The sequence below is a fragment of the Hippocampus guttulatus genome, chromosome 19, assembly GCF_054856545.1.
Source record: "Hippocampus guttulatus isolate MCC_2025c chromosome 19, RoL_Hgut_1.0, whole genome shotgun sequence".
Classification (NCBI taxonomy): Eukaryota; Metazoa; Chordata; class Actinopteri; order Syngnathiformes; family Syngnathidae; genus Hippocampus; species Hippocampus guttulatus.
This window is the reverse complement of record NC_141279.1, coordinates 8,152,849-8,165,486: the sequence shown is the minus strand read 5'-3', so window position 1 is coordinate 8,165,486 and position 12,638 is coordinate 8,152,849. Positions and strand designations below refer to the sequence as shown.

The 12,638-nt window shown below is 49.8% G+C and overlaps 1 protein-coding gene across 2 annotated transcripts in view; it reads right to left on the bottom strand.

Moving 5' to 3' along the window:
* The window catches only part of LOC147190073 (zinc finger MIZ domain-containing protein 1-like), a 45,431-nt gene that overhangs the window by 12,431 nt on the left and 20,362 nt on the right, over window positions 1-12,638 (bottom strand). The window contains exons 3-5 of one of the 2 annotated variants that reach the window (XM_086138676.1): window positions 2,640-2,758; window positions 2,299-2,412; window positions 2,110-2,215 (exon numbers count right to left, since the gene is read on the bottom strand). In XM_086138676.1, coding sequence (XP_085994802.1) covers window positions 2,110-2,215; window positions 2,299-2,412; window positions 2,640-2,708 — 289 coding nt within the window. In that variant the 5' untranslated portion in view covers window positions 2,709-2,758. Of the gene's footprint in view, window positions 1-2,109; window positions 2,216-2,298; window positions 2,413-2,639; window positions 4,864-12,638 lie in introns of those variants that run through there. The other variant, XM_086138677.1, reaches the window with a different exon arrangement.

Here is a 12,638-nt window from a genome sequence, read left to right as displayed (position 1 = left end):
GGATGGGTCTGGAACATATTTACAATTTTTTTTTTAACGTCGCTTCAGCAGTTTGGGCAATCGGCTTTCTCCTTGACAATTGCGCCACGTTTTTGTGGTTCAACAAAATCATCTCGCAACTCCTACTGTTGTTTCTCTGTAAGAACATCAGACGAGGCAGTTTTTCCCACTGCAGCGAGTTGATAATCATGCAACCGACTTGTTGGCGTTTGTCAAGTTCTGCCAGTTCGGCCGCATGGCTCGCTGGCGCGGCGGATTTCGGTCGCCGTCGTGCACCGACACCGACGGGCCGACGCAGCTTCTGACACATTTTTGCAGCAAAGACAAACGAGTCTCAGCCCGACCAATTACCTCGCTGAAAAGCTTGTTTAGCTGCCCACATTTGTCCCCCCCCCCCCCTTCGCCCTCTTATCCTTTCAGTCTTCAGAAGGCAGGAATTCCAAGAGACTATTGAGGCGCAAACAACCGGGAGTGTACCATTCCGCAAACATGGTGATGAAGCTTTTGATTTTCTGGGTGGACCCCAACTGGCACCAATGGTGCGTGTGCCCCGTGATGATGATGATGATGATGATGATATGGGGGTTGTGATCAACAACCCCCCCCTTTACTTTGATGCCCCCTACCTAATCACAGATTAATACAACCGGCTAATCTTGCTCACAAAGAGGTCACTACTGGCACCCATCCCCCTGCCCCACTGCATTGTGGGCTGTCTCCCCCCGCCCCCCCCCATTCACTCCCTTCCCCTGAGTGCATCCATTCAAGCTATCAGTTGTTCACCTCACTAAATGACACGGCGGCCTTTTCTGGTCTCGTCAGGCGCAGCCCTATTCAACAGTAAAAAGCAATTACGCTTAAAGTACGACATGCACCTCCAGGAAAAATGCCTCACTTTGCCAAGGATCAAATCAAGTTCTCGCCAAGATCCACGTTTATTTCCGCGAGTTCTGCACACCCAAGCAGCAATGGACGGCCTAAATGAGCTTTTTCATAATAAACCAGGGCGCCGTCATTGATTTCTCCGCCCTTTGCATCGCACCGTCGGCAGAGTGATTTCGATGAGCCAACAAAAACGCAACGGGAAGCTTCAAACGCGACCTGCAAATCTGATGAATCTAACCAGCCCGAATTTTTTTTTTTAATGGTCCCTTGATCGATTTTCAACAGAAAAAAGGCAAAGTACGGCCAGCCACGTTCGGCCTGCAATGGTGGCGAGTCATGAGGAAAAGGGCCACTGACGACCCCTGAATCTTGGCACTACTTGCAGAATAGCCGACATGTCGTCTAAATGTAGAATCGCTTCATTCGGCTCACAAATGTTTGATGATTTAGCGTGTTGGATCAACAAGTGGGCCTCTGCGTCTTTCAAGTGTCCTGAAAACAAACACAAAAAAAAAAAAAAAAAAAAAAAAGTTTGGACACCCCCGCTGCCGTACGTTTCTGGCCCCCCGTCATGTGACTTGGGTTGCTGGGCAACGGGGCCCCATTGGGTGTCAGGGGAACGGGTCCCGGGGCCCTGCGGGGGTGGGGTGGGGGTTGCCACAGAGGCGCCTAGACAAAACTTCTTGACAAGGGCCCCCCCCAAATGCGAGAGGAGGGGAGCAACATGCTTTTTGGAATGTTTTGGCGCTCCGGCAAACATGCAAGCTCCAAAGAGGAAGCCCTTTTGACAGACGGACCGATGACGGAAACTCATGATGACGTCACGACATTTGACTTCACATCAACTGATAGCATTTAATAAAACTGGCCGCCAAATTTCATTTGGGGCTCGTCTCGAGCGATCGTAGCCTGGGTATAAACCTAAAAACCATCACGGAGCATCAATCAGGAAGAGGAAAAGCCAAAACTCAAACAATATGCAGCTCTGACTGAGAGCCGACAACTGCGCAAATCAAACGACTGGAAAGGAAATTCGGCCACTGACGGCCTCTACGTCTTTATTAGCCACATGCCACAGCAAAGCTTTTTTCCGAGCCGCTCAAATCATCCTTCATGGCAGCAAGCAGCATGATGGACCTCATCACGCCTGATGCAGCAAAAAAAATAAAAATAATAATTCTCTATGTGTAAGAGGAGAGAGGGAGGGAGGACTGCAGTTTTTACCTGCCGACTTTGGCGTGAACTTGTCCCGGTTGGCGGCGCATACGGCCAGCAGTCGGTAGCCCAGGTCCAAGTCGAAGCCCTGCTGCGCCGCCACGCGGCTCACCACCTGAAGCGGGCGGGAGAGCGTCACCTGCTGGCGGCGTTGCGCATTCAACCTCGCAGATGATACACGACCAGATGCGGACTTACCGTCAGACATCCCATCAGGCTTTGCTCAAAAGGCCGCTGGAAGGCTCGCGGGTCGCCGCACCAGTCCAACAGTTCCGTCGCGGCCGTTTGGAAATTGGAGGGATTTTGTAAGTGCTGCCCAGGTGGGGCGGCGGGAGGGGGAGGAAAAAACAAAAACAAAGCGGTCTATCTCGAGGTCCAAATATATTGGGACATCATCTTTGATCACCACGATGGATTCGAACTCAAACCAACCGTACCGAATTTGCGTACAGCCGAAACGAGGAGCATCGAGTCCATGTATCAACATCGAGCACGTAAAATTCCCTTGACACGACGAAAAGCCGTCCTTTGCGTCTCACCTGTTTGATACACTGCAGCCGGTCATTGGTCTGCTGTATGTGTCTGTCCATGGACGGGATGGAGTTCATGTCGATTGTCCCTCGGTGGCCTCCTGACGCTCTACCGGCCGCCCATTAAACTGCAACACAGACGACACACGCGCAGCGTCGGCACAGGCGGCATCTCGCCCTTCCGCGTGTGACGGTAGAGATTGATTTGGAAGGGATGACATCCCTGTTTGCGACCGTCGCCGCCCGACACCCTCTGGAGTAACCCTCGGGAGAGGCCACCTCCCATCTTGTCGTCCATTATCGCGACCCAGCAAGACAGAAAAGGCCCGTAATGCCGGCTCAAGGGCTCTCCAGCTGGCTTCAACGGGTCGAGTGGCCACTAATCTACTCCGCTAGGCGGCGAAAGAGCTTTTCAGGCCACCTCTCGGAGGGGCTTGGGGACCTTTAGTTGACACGGGGAGGAGACATTCGACAATAAATTGTTGAAAGTCATTTTAAAAAATGTTTATCAATTGTTTTGTATTTTCACAAACATTTTAGATTGACTCTGAAAGATTTATATACATAATAACTGGTTTGCTTGACCTGAAGAAATGACTTGACGTACCGTTAAAAGCTCCAGGTTGCACTCAATGATTTTTTTTTTTCATCGGTCAAAGCTAAAATATTCGACGTGATGAGCGCTTGGATTTGTTATATTTTTAAGTGATGTTTGTCAGTGCAGTTTTGAAATCTCTGCTGGAGTCTGCTGCTGTGCGGCCAGCAGGTGCCTTCCCCGGCCCTCCCACAAGGCGGCGATGGTGATGCTGTCCCCAACTCCCCGAAGCCTTTTTACAAGCTCCACAAATCCTCGGCCTGCCGCCGCTTCCCCGACCTTGGGCTTATTGATGAGCGCCTCCCTCTGCCCTTTCCCTTCACTCTCTGCCTTGCCTCTTTGCGCCTCACCCTGAGGTGAGTTATTGGAGGCTCCGCCACTTTGCTTCCATGGCGAGCGGGTTTCGTGTGCATTCATTTGGTTGCTAATTGAGCTTCTTTAAGGAATAGGATGACACCTACGCCTCAGGCAATTACACCCTCCTCAAAAAAAAAAAAAAAAAAATTGCCGACCCATCAAAGTGATGCATCCCGCTCAAATAAACGGTCCACTTAAATAAATGGCCTCCTTGCAAATAAACGCCTGCCACTCAGAGCGCTGTGCGAAGACGATGCTAGCCTAACAGCAGCCTCCATTACTCCTAATGTGCTGAACAGCAACACTCCAGGGGTGACGGACCCCCGCAATGCTGTGTCAAACGAGCCTGTCAACACACACGTGCAGCGAGAAGTTGCGTTGACACCAAAGCACAAGAGTAAGGTGGCCCCGGCATGGGCTTGCGCGCAATCGCCGCCATCGCCCGCTAAAGCCTCGTTGTTGTTTGTGGCGACTAAAGGTCGTGAAGCGATCGGGGGCGGGATGGAATGAAGACAAGGAGACGAGGAGTAGGAGGGGGAAGCGTCTCCTTGCCGTCATTTCAATGAACTTTGATAGCCTATCGGCCGTCCCGACTGCACTCGCCCGTAATGGGGCGAGCGGAGCCAAGAAGTGACAACAAAACAAGGAGCAGGGAGGGGGGAAAAAAATGGCGATTTTACACAAGACCGATTTAATCGGCCGATGCCAATTAGATGAGGTTAACATTGTTCTGGCGTTGTTTGAGGAAGGCCAGGAGAAGTTAGCGTGGCAGTGGGTCGGGGGCGGATTTGGGTGTGCTTTAGACAGGACACCCCTTTATCCGTCCTCCTCCTCGTCCAGGTGCCTGCTCGGGAGACAAGGCCGCATTTGTTGAGAGCAGCAAAAAGAGGATGGAAATGTGGATGACTTCCATTGTTGCCTCACAGAATGTGGCCTAATCCCCCAGCAGGCTCCATCCAAGAGCTGGCACGGAGGATAATATGAGCGCAGCCCCCGCTCCTCGCCCCGCATTTGCACAATCACACCTCCCCACACTGTTCCTTAACAGGCCTGGGAATGGATTTCTTTTATTTCACGTGGTTGGGTGTGCAGTGGCAAAATGTGAGTGAGGGGGACCTGGCGCACACGCACATACACTTCACCGACCCACCTCCCACCCCACAGGCAAAGCTTCCTGAAACTCCTGCGGGAGCCCCACACGTTCAGAAACACACAAGAGATCGTTCTGCCACGAGGCGCATCTGCAGCGTAATAGGAAAAGCAAAGGGAGCAGAGCCGAGCACCTCCCAGAGACCCTCCCCGCTTGCCTGCCCCCCGCCCCCGACTACTAGTCGGAAAGGAAAACACTCTAACCAAGTGTAACGCTTCACGTAGCCCCGCCTCCTCCATGCCATTTCACATGGGGAGATACTCCCCCCCTCGATGCAACCAGCTACTCTTTTAATTTGCTTTTAGCCCTCACACTAATAGCAAATGGCTGAAGGGGGTGAGGGTCAAATCCCCTGCTGGAAGGGGGTGAGGGAGGGGAAGGGGAGGGGCTGCGTTTTGGCGTCTGGAACAGATGAGCCGCCATTTAAGTGGGAGCAAACCCGACCTGAACCTGCCCAAACTTTTGGATGTTGATGAGTTGGAATCAGTAAGATTGATGAACAGGAATGGGAACAAAACAATATTCCAACTCATGAATACTCCTCGTGGTGGTGCAATGGCGTAAAATACCAAACGAGTCCAGTCACGCGTGCAATATGCAGCCCGATTTTCACAACATTCCTTGCCATGCAACTCTTACCAAGTAGAACGTGTGATATCCGCAGCTCATTTGAAAAATTTGCTGAGTGGCCTCATTCTAGCAGCAATTGGGAAAAGAGGGGGGGGGCGTGTCTCTCTTGCTTCAATCAAAACAAGAGGCGGGGCGGCGAGGGGGCTTGCGCTTGTTTGATGTCCATCTCCTAATTGGTCAATGACAACACATTAGCCCGATGTGCAACTGAGTAGCTCACTCCCCAAAATAAAATTATGGGCAGGAAGGGGGGGCAGAGGGGTCTTATTTGGAGGTTAAGTGGCGTAAAATCTTCCCGTTACTAATGCATAATGGGAAACACATACGGCTCTACTCACAGTCACACTCTGCGATAAGATGAGCTGAGAAGTCTTCATTAAATCGCAGTTGAGTTTTCACGGTTTCTGTTTTTCCCGTTTATTTGAGCAGGGAAGCCAATCGAAAAGAGTTCCCCTTTTACAATGCCGACCTGGCAGCAGGCGGCAGGGCAAAACAAACATCCAAAAACTAGAACGACGACAAAAAAAGGCTACAAATAGCTGAAAATAAAACTGTACCATGTGATGAAGATCATCCATCCATCTATCCATCCATCATCCAAGCCGCTGATCCTCACTGGTGTTTCTCCATAGTACAGTGCCCCCAGGTGGCCAAGGCAGGCAGTAGCTAATCTGAGCCAACAACAAACCACCCACACGCTCATTCACCGACTCCCACGTCACTCACCAGGCCAGACCCCAAATAAACAAAGTCACGGATACGACAGTACGTGAGGACGGCAACCCCGAGCGGACACACACGATACTTGCTACCTCACATGCATATTTTGTAGAGCAACAGTTGTGACAAAAAAAATCATACCAATTCATAAATAATATAATCAACAATCAGTATATGTTTTTTTTTCTGGGGGTGGGGGTAAATAAATAAATTAAAAACTGACATCCTGTTGCTTGGAAGAGCACCATAGCCAGTGTGGCACCATGAAATGTTTGAAAAGGTGCTGGATGCGGCGATGGCCCATGAGCCCGGCCGGCCATTGTGTGGCTAATCTCATTAGCGGCTGCGAGGATCCCGGCTGCCGACTGCTACCGGCACGTGCGCAAACACGTTTGTATCATGTAATTACAACAAAGCCACTTTCATGCCTTTGACTCGCCTCGAGTCGTCGTTTTTAATTAACATTCTGCTCATCCAGCTTTTATGCCGCAAAAATGCGCACATACGAGACGTGCCGCAAAAGCAAAACAAAACTGAGCATCCTCCGTCGCTCGCAGCTGCTCAAGGATAGCCACCGTTTTTGTGTACAGCAAAAAATAAATAAAATTAACAGTGCGAGCAGAGCTCTCAGCATCCCGTTTGATCAACGCTGATCTCGACTTGCTTGAAATTTACAAGACATTTTGCTGAAATTTTTGGGTCGTGGTCCCTAATCATCGCCAGTAGCCAACTTTCACAAAAAACAGCCCACCCTGCATTCTCACCTTTCGGCATTGTCAAATTTTCGGGCCAGGTCAACTCCTTCTCCATCCACCAAAGCCATGTCAAATATGAAAATTGAGCTAAAGATTTGCTGCCATCTTGTGGCGTCTATAGGCAAGTGGAAACCTTTTCATTTGGAACGGCGCTTATCCTGTTTGGGATCAGAGTGGCACACAGGAGGGGAGAAGAAAGAAAAATAAATGGTGAATATTGATCAGGTTTTCTGTACATCCAAAACCTGAACAATCGTAAAACGGGTGGAGCCGATGCAGAAACGTATGAAGAAATGCGACAAATGTGCTCCCCAAAAAAAGGGTTGCAGTTGCCTTTAGATGCCACAGGATGGCGGGAAAATACTTTTCTCCATTAAACAAGGCTACGGCTGGACTAAATGAAGCTCCCGCCCTCATTTCAACGTATTTATTCTTATGTTTCGTGTTGATACGCTTTGGTATCACCTGCCGTGACAATGAAATGGTTGGAAAGTGGTGACAGGAAGAAGAGTTTCCGGATGGTTTTGCGGCACGGCGATGGACAGTTATTGCTGGCAAACAAGAAGGTACAAGTGTGACATCACCTCCCGACTAAGCCGTCGGTACGAGCTGGTCATTAGGAGCCATTTTGTCCCTGCGTAGACCCCCCCCCCCACCCCCCTCCACCACCCCCTCGTCTGGCCTCAGACCAGCCAGACTTCTGCCTCCAATGGCCATCACCATGGCAACTGCCTTCATTCAACAGTTGCAAATAATGAAGACAATGCGTTTTCCATGTAGATGAGCTTTTTATTTTTCCTTCAAAAGAAGATACGAGAGTCCATCCTGACTGGTTCATTAAAGGGGCTTAATAGTGCAATTCCTCCTCGCCGGAGGACAGTCGCGCATTAAATTGCACCAAGCGGGCGGAGGGTGGAACGGCGATACAACAGACGTCCCGAAATATGTTCCGACGACTCGGCTCGGAGAAGTTGTTTTGACACGTTGCGCTCACTGCCAACTCGAGTGCTGGTTAAATGTCGGAAACGGAAAAGCGCTTCGGGTAAAGGAACTTCGACTTGCGTCCATGTTTCGAGCCAAAAGATGACAACCGTGTCCGTGTCGCAATATTTATGGACCCGAGTGTACAAAGTTTCAAAATATTGTGAACAGTCAAAATGCTGCAAAATGGCAACTCTGCTTTGAAGACGGCTGCCTCGACCTTCGCCTCTCTTTGTATTTTTTACATTTAAATAACGAGGGGAGACGAGATGTGAAACAATGGAGAATCAATGACCGAGTGCAAAGAATTGTCTTTCCACCTAGGCATAAGTTCACCCACGTCGACAAAAAGTCATGAAGTCCTTTTCACTAAATTTGTGTCGAAGCCTCGACAGCAGGCAAAGGGGGCGGGCGCTGCGCTTTCATTTCTCCTCGTAACACGCTAATGACTTGATTGTTTCGCTGGGCTGCAGCCACCGGGAGCTATTAGCATATAAACACCTGTGTTATCTCAGCGGCGCTGACAATTTCCTGGATAATTTAGCAAAAAGATGCGACGGCCGATTCCCGAGGAGGCGCCGTACGTGCGCGATCTCTCTATTTGCTCTGCAGCTGGCCCATTTGCAGACTCTCCGACGCTTGCCGGGGGGGGCGGGCTTGATATGCGAGATAGCTAAAATGGAAAGAGAGCCCCGTTTGGCTTGAGAGGGAGGGAGCGGCAACATCACCGTGCCTTCTGCAATCCGTTTTAACACCTTGAGAGAAAAGGAAATGCTTGTTGTTACCTTTGCAGGATTGGAGCTCTCTCCCTTTCCCTCTCTCTCTCTCTGGCACCCCCATCCCCGTCCCTCCCCCTTCGCCTTCCCCGGTCGCAGTCACAGGAGCCGAATTGTTCTGCTCGAGCCTGCTTGGCAGAGGCCACGGATGGGAAAAGTGCAGAGAACACTTCCTGCCCGGCCCGGCTGAATCACAGAGTCAACCCTCAGCCAACTTGTCGTTAGCAGGGGGGGGGGGGGGGGGGAGGGGGGGGGAGTATCGCTGTCACCAGGCTTTTCCTGTTTGCCCACCTCTCTTGTTGTCTTGCTTTGCCCGACTCAGACTTACAAACCGCTGTAGCGAAAAATGAAAAATCTGTTTCCTTTCGTTTCAAATCCATTGTGGATATGAAATTGCATCCACTCCCCAAAATCTGACTGTGACTGCATGGAGGAAGCTACACATGCTAGCCACATGCTAAGGCGGTCAACGAAGCCACGTTGGAGGTGAACTGAGGCCGGCCGACACACGAGGAGGGGGTCGGGGTGACCCCCCGAGCTCGGGGTCGCGACTTTCCCCATTTAGCGACACCGAGGCTGGGCAAAGCGATAACACTGGCTTCTCCCCGAACAAGAAAAGCTCCGCCTTCCTTCAAGTGGTCAGCAAAGCCTCACGATCCGCGATTCTGTCAATGACTCAAAACAAATAAAACGCTTCCCGCTCTCCACCCTGCAAAACTTTTCATTTCCTGTCCCTCGCAAGGTGCCACCTGCAAAACGTTAACAAAAGCTTTCAGGCAGCGATCGGCACGCATTACGTGCAGAATTCTTCTGACATGCCCTCTCTCAGATGTTCTTCTTGGTGTTGAGCAAATGGGGAATCAAGTTCAGGAAATTAGCCAGTTCCTGCTGGGGAAGGGGGGGGGGGGGGTGGACAAAGAAGGACGAGGAAAATTTTACTGCATGGCTTCGCACAGCCTTCTGAAGCGCAGTTCACCTTTCGGCAAAAAATGTTTTCCTTTTCATATTAAACCTGAAATAATCAAATAAACAAGGTTTGAAGAGGCTCCGGTGATGTTTGCAAGAGTAGTTAGGGGGTCATTGTTCAAGGTGGTGGTGTGCTCCCACATTCTGGAAGGTCCTTGAATGCACAACACGACATGCGTGGCCTGACGAGAGCCAAAGAAATATGAAGAAAGGCTTAAAATATTTTTTAAAATACAATGCAAAATAGTTTTCAAATACTCAAAATTCAAATACTAAAAAAAACAACAACAAAAAAAAAAAACAGTGCTAGAAAAATAGCAACTGAATACAGTCGTGCCAAAAACAACTACTTAGAATGACGATACCGCCCGTCATCAAAGCTGCACCGGGAATCTTTTGGGGGTGGGGGGGTTCTCGATCGCTGAGCAGGTGACAAGGTTAACATGTCCTTTCTTCGTGAAATTAAGCAAAGCGGCAGGAAGGCTACACTTGGGGGAGAGTGGGTGGGGTGGAGGGGGGGTGGGGGGGTTTGCCGGTGACACAGAGTGGAAACCTGAACCCGAAGCCCTCGCTGCCTGCGCAGCAGCACTCTGACAAGACCAGTGTGTGACGTTAAGAGCATCATGAATAAGCAAGAGCGCAGCCAAAAATAATGTTTGAGACACGAGGACGATGAAGTAAAGCCGGCTGGCAAATGAGGTTAGGGGGAGCTTTTTGGGGAAAGGGGTGGGGCGGGGGGGATGGGGGGATCTGTGCCTGAAGAGGCCAGCGTAAGCAGGAAGTGTGTGAAGGGGAAACAGTTCATGCAGACTAACATCTGTGATATTTCTTCACGACGTACTCCAGCGACTGACCCCCCCCCCCACCAGCCCGACCAATACAAGATCCCTCGGCTTCCCTTCACCTTGGGAGGGGCTTCAAAATAGATTATTTTTTTATTGCTTTTTGGTTAAAAGCATGAAATGCCATGTCAGAGGATAAAGAATGAAGCGTACAGAATTGTCATTTTTGTCGTTGCCGTCAGGCTCGTTTGCACCCGTTGACCAAAAATGTCTCATTGGTCGAGCTAACGTGCTAAGCAGCTTCACATCAGCAAGCGGAGAGGCGGAGGGGACACAACCACATATCGAATGGCATTTGGCCGGTCGGGTTTGCGTGTTTAATGGGGTTTGTGCGCGCCGTTCCATGTGTTCCGGCTTAGCGGCTAATTAAATCAAAAGCTGCTATATAAAACGCCCCCCACCCCCCGCCGCCCGCCCGACCCTCCCAAAAAGCATGATGCAAAATAATAAAAGATTGAGATCATGATAGATTTTGGATTAGCTAACAAAAGATGATTGCAATCAACAGAAAGGCTCCGACGGTTCCGCCCTCCCCCAACTTTGGTCCGTCCGTGCTTGGGGTCGCCCGATTGGGGCAACGAATCTAATAAAGCTCCCTCGGCCACGTGATTAAACGTTCTGCAAAGGAGCTGCGCCGTCTGTTTGGACATATCGCCCTCTCCCGCCCCTCCCCTTCCCAGCCAAAAGAGAGAGAGAAGGAAAGGGGGCACAAGGTGCTGGGAGGATGGATTAATGTTTATTGGGCTTGCTCCGGGGTATTTAAATGAAAAAGCTCTAATGATGATTGTGATTAGGATTAATTCGCGACACGAGCAACAAACAACGGGAGCACTCAGGGAAAGACGCACTTGAACTCGAATGATTTAGCACCAGCGGCTCCATTCAATTACACGCACGCAAACCGTCAAAATTCGCACGGCCCGTCATATTTACACCAAAGTTCAAATCGAGCAAAATATCAGTTTCTCCGATGATGTAGCTATCGGAAAAATGCGCAAACATTTGCCGAAACCTTTCGGCTCCTATTCGGCCAAATGCTTCGAAAACTCATTGGACGACGCGTCACAGTGCGGATGGACAATAACTCCAAACATCCCGCGAATGTGAATACCATCAAAGGAAAACTGAAAGTCTGTCAGTTGCAGCACATCAAATTGGTTTCATTCCAAATCCCCTCTGGTGAACAAAATCTAAATCTACGGAGCTGACCGCCAAACAATCAAAAACCTCACACTTGCATACTAGAGCCGTCCGATGCAAAAACGCCTTAACCCAGACATTCCCGATGCCCACGTGACCAAGCCCACCCACGCTCACATAGAGCTGACTGACCATTTTGGTCCGACAAGCGGGTGAGGAAGCCCGGGCGAAGGCATCCGACGCAAGGCGGTGGACCTCCGGCCCGAGGCGGACGTGGCCCGGCGCTTCCTAGCCGCTCCCTTCCTGTGTAATCGGGTCGGCTCTCGTTTTCCTGTGTCGCTTCTGCTCAATTGTTCCCAAAAAATAATAATTCTGCTGGGTTTTTTTTTTTTTTTTTTTAGCGGGGAGGGGGGCTGCAAGCTAATTAGTGCCACACCCAATTTTATTTTCCCATAAAAGTTTCTGCCATTTTTTTTACACATTCACAAATTACAAAAACAAATACCACCCCCCAAACAACCCAAATAAATAAATAATAAATCAGCACATAAACCAGCTGATTCCTCTCTCTGTCCTCAAGTTAAACCAATTCTAAAGGACAAAGTATTGTCAAAAGGTCAAATGTTCCGCTTGTAATTCATCTGTTTTTTGTTATTGTAAGCGTTAAGGGACCAAAAAGGAAGTTCTTTTATCCGCTGTATATTTTTTGTAATTAATCGGCCGCATCATTGTTATTTGAATTTTATCTTGCCAAATACTGAGCGGATTTGCCATTGGCCTCAAATCAACAATATCGTCAGGCCCTAATTTACATTTAAAATTCAGCTGGGTTTGAATAATAACTCCCAAAAATGGTTGCGATTTTTATTTATTTACTTTTTTTAAAGGATGGATTGAATTCATGACATCTCAATTGATTTCAGTAGAGAAAACGGATTTGGCAAACGAGTAGACTGAGTTGCGAACTTCACCGTGGGGGTCCAAAGTGATCCGGGCCGATTGATGGCCAGTGTGGCTTCCCCGCCGCAAGTCAGATGCCACCGTCAGTCGAGCTGTGCACTCATTCACTGTGTATCTCCACCCACACGGGCCCAGA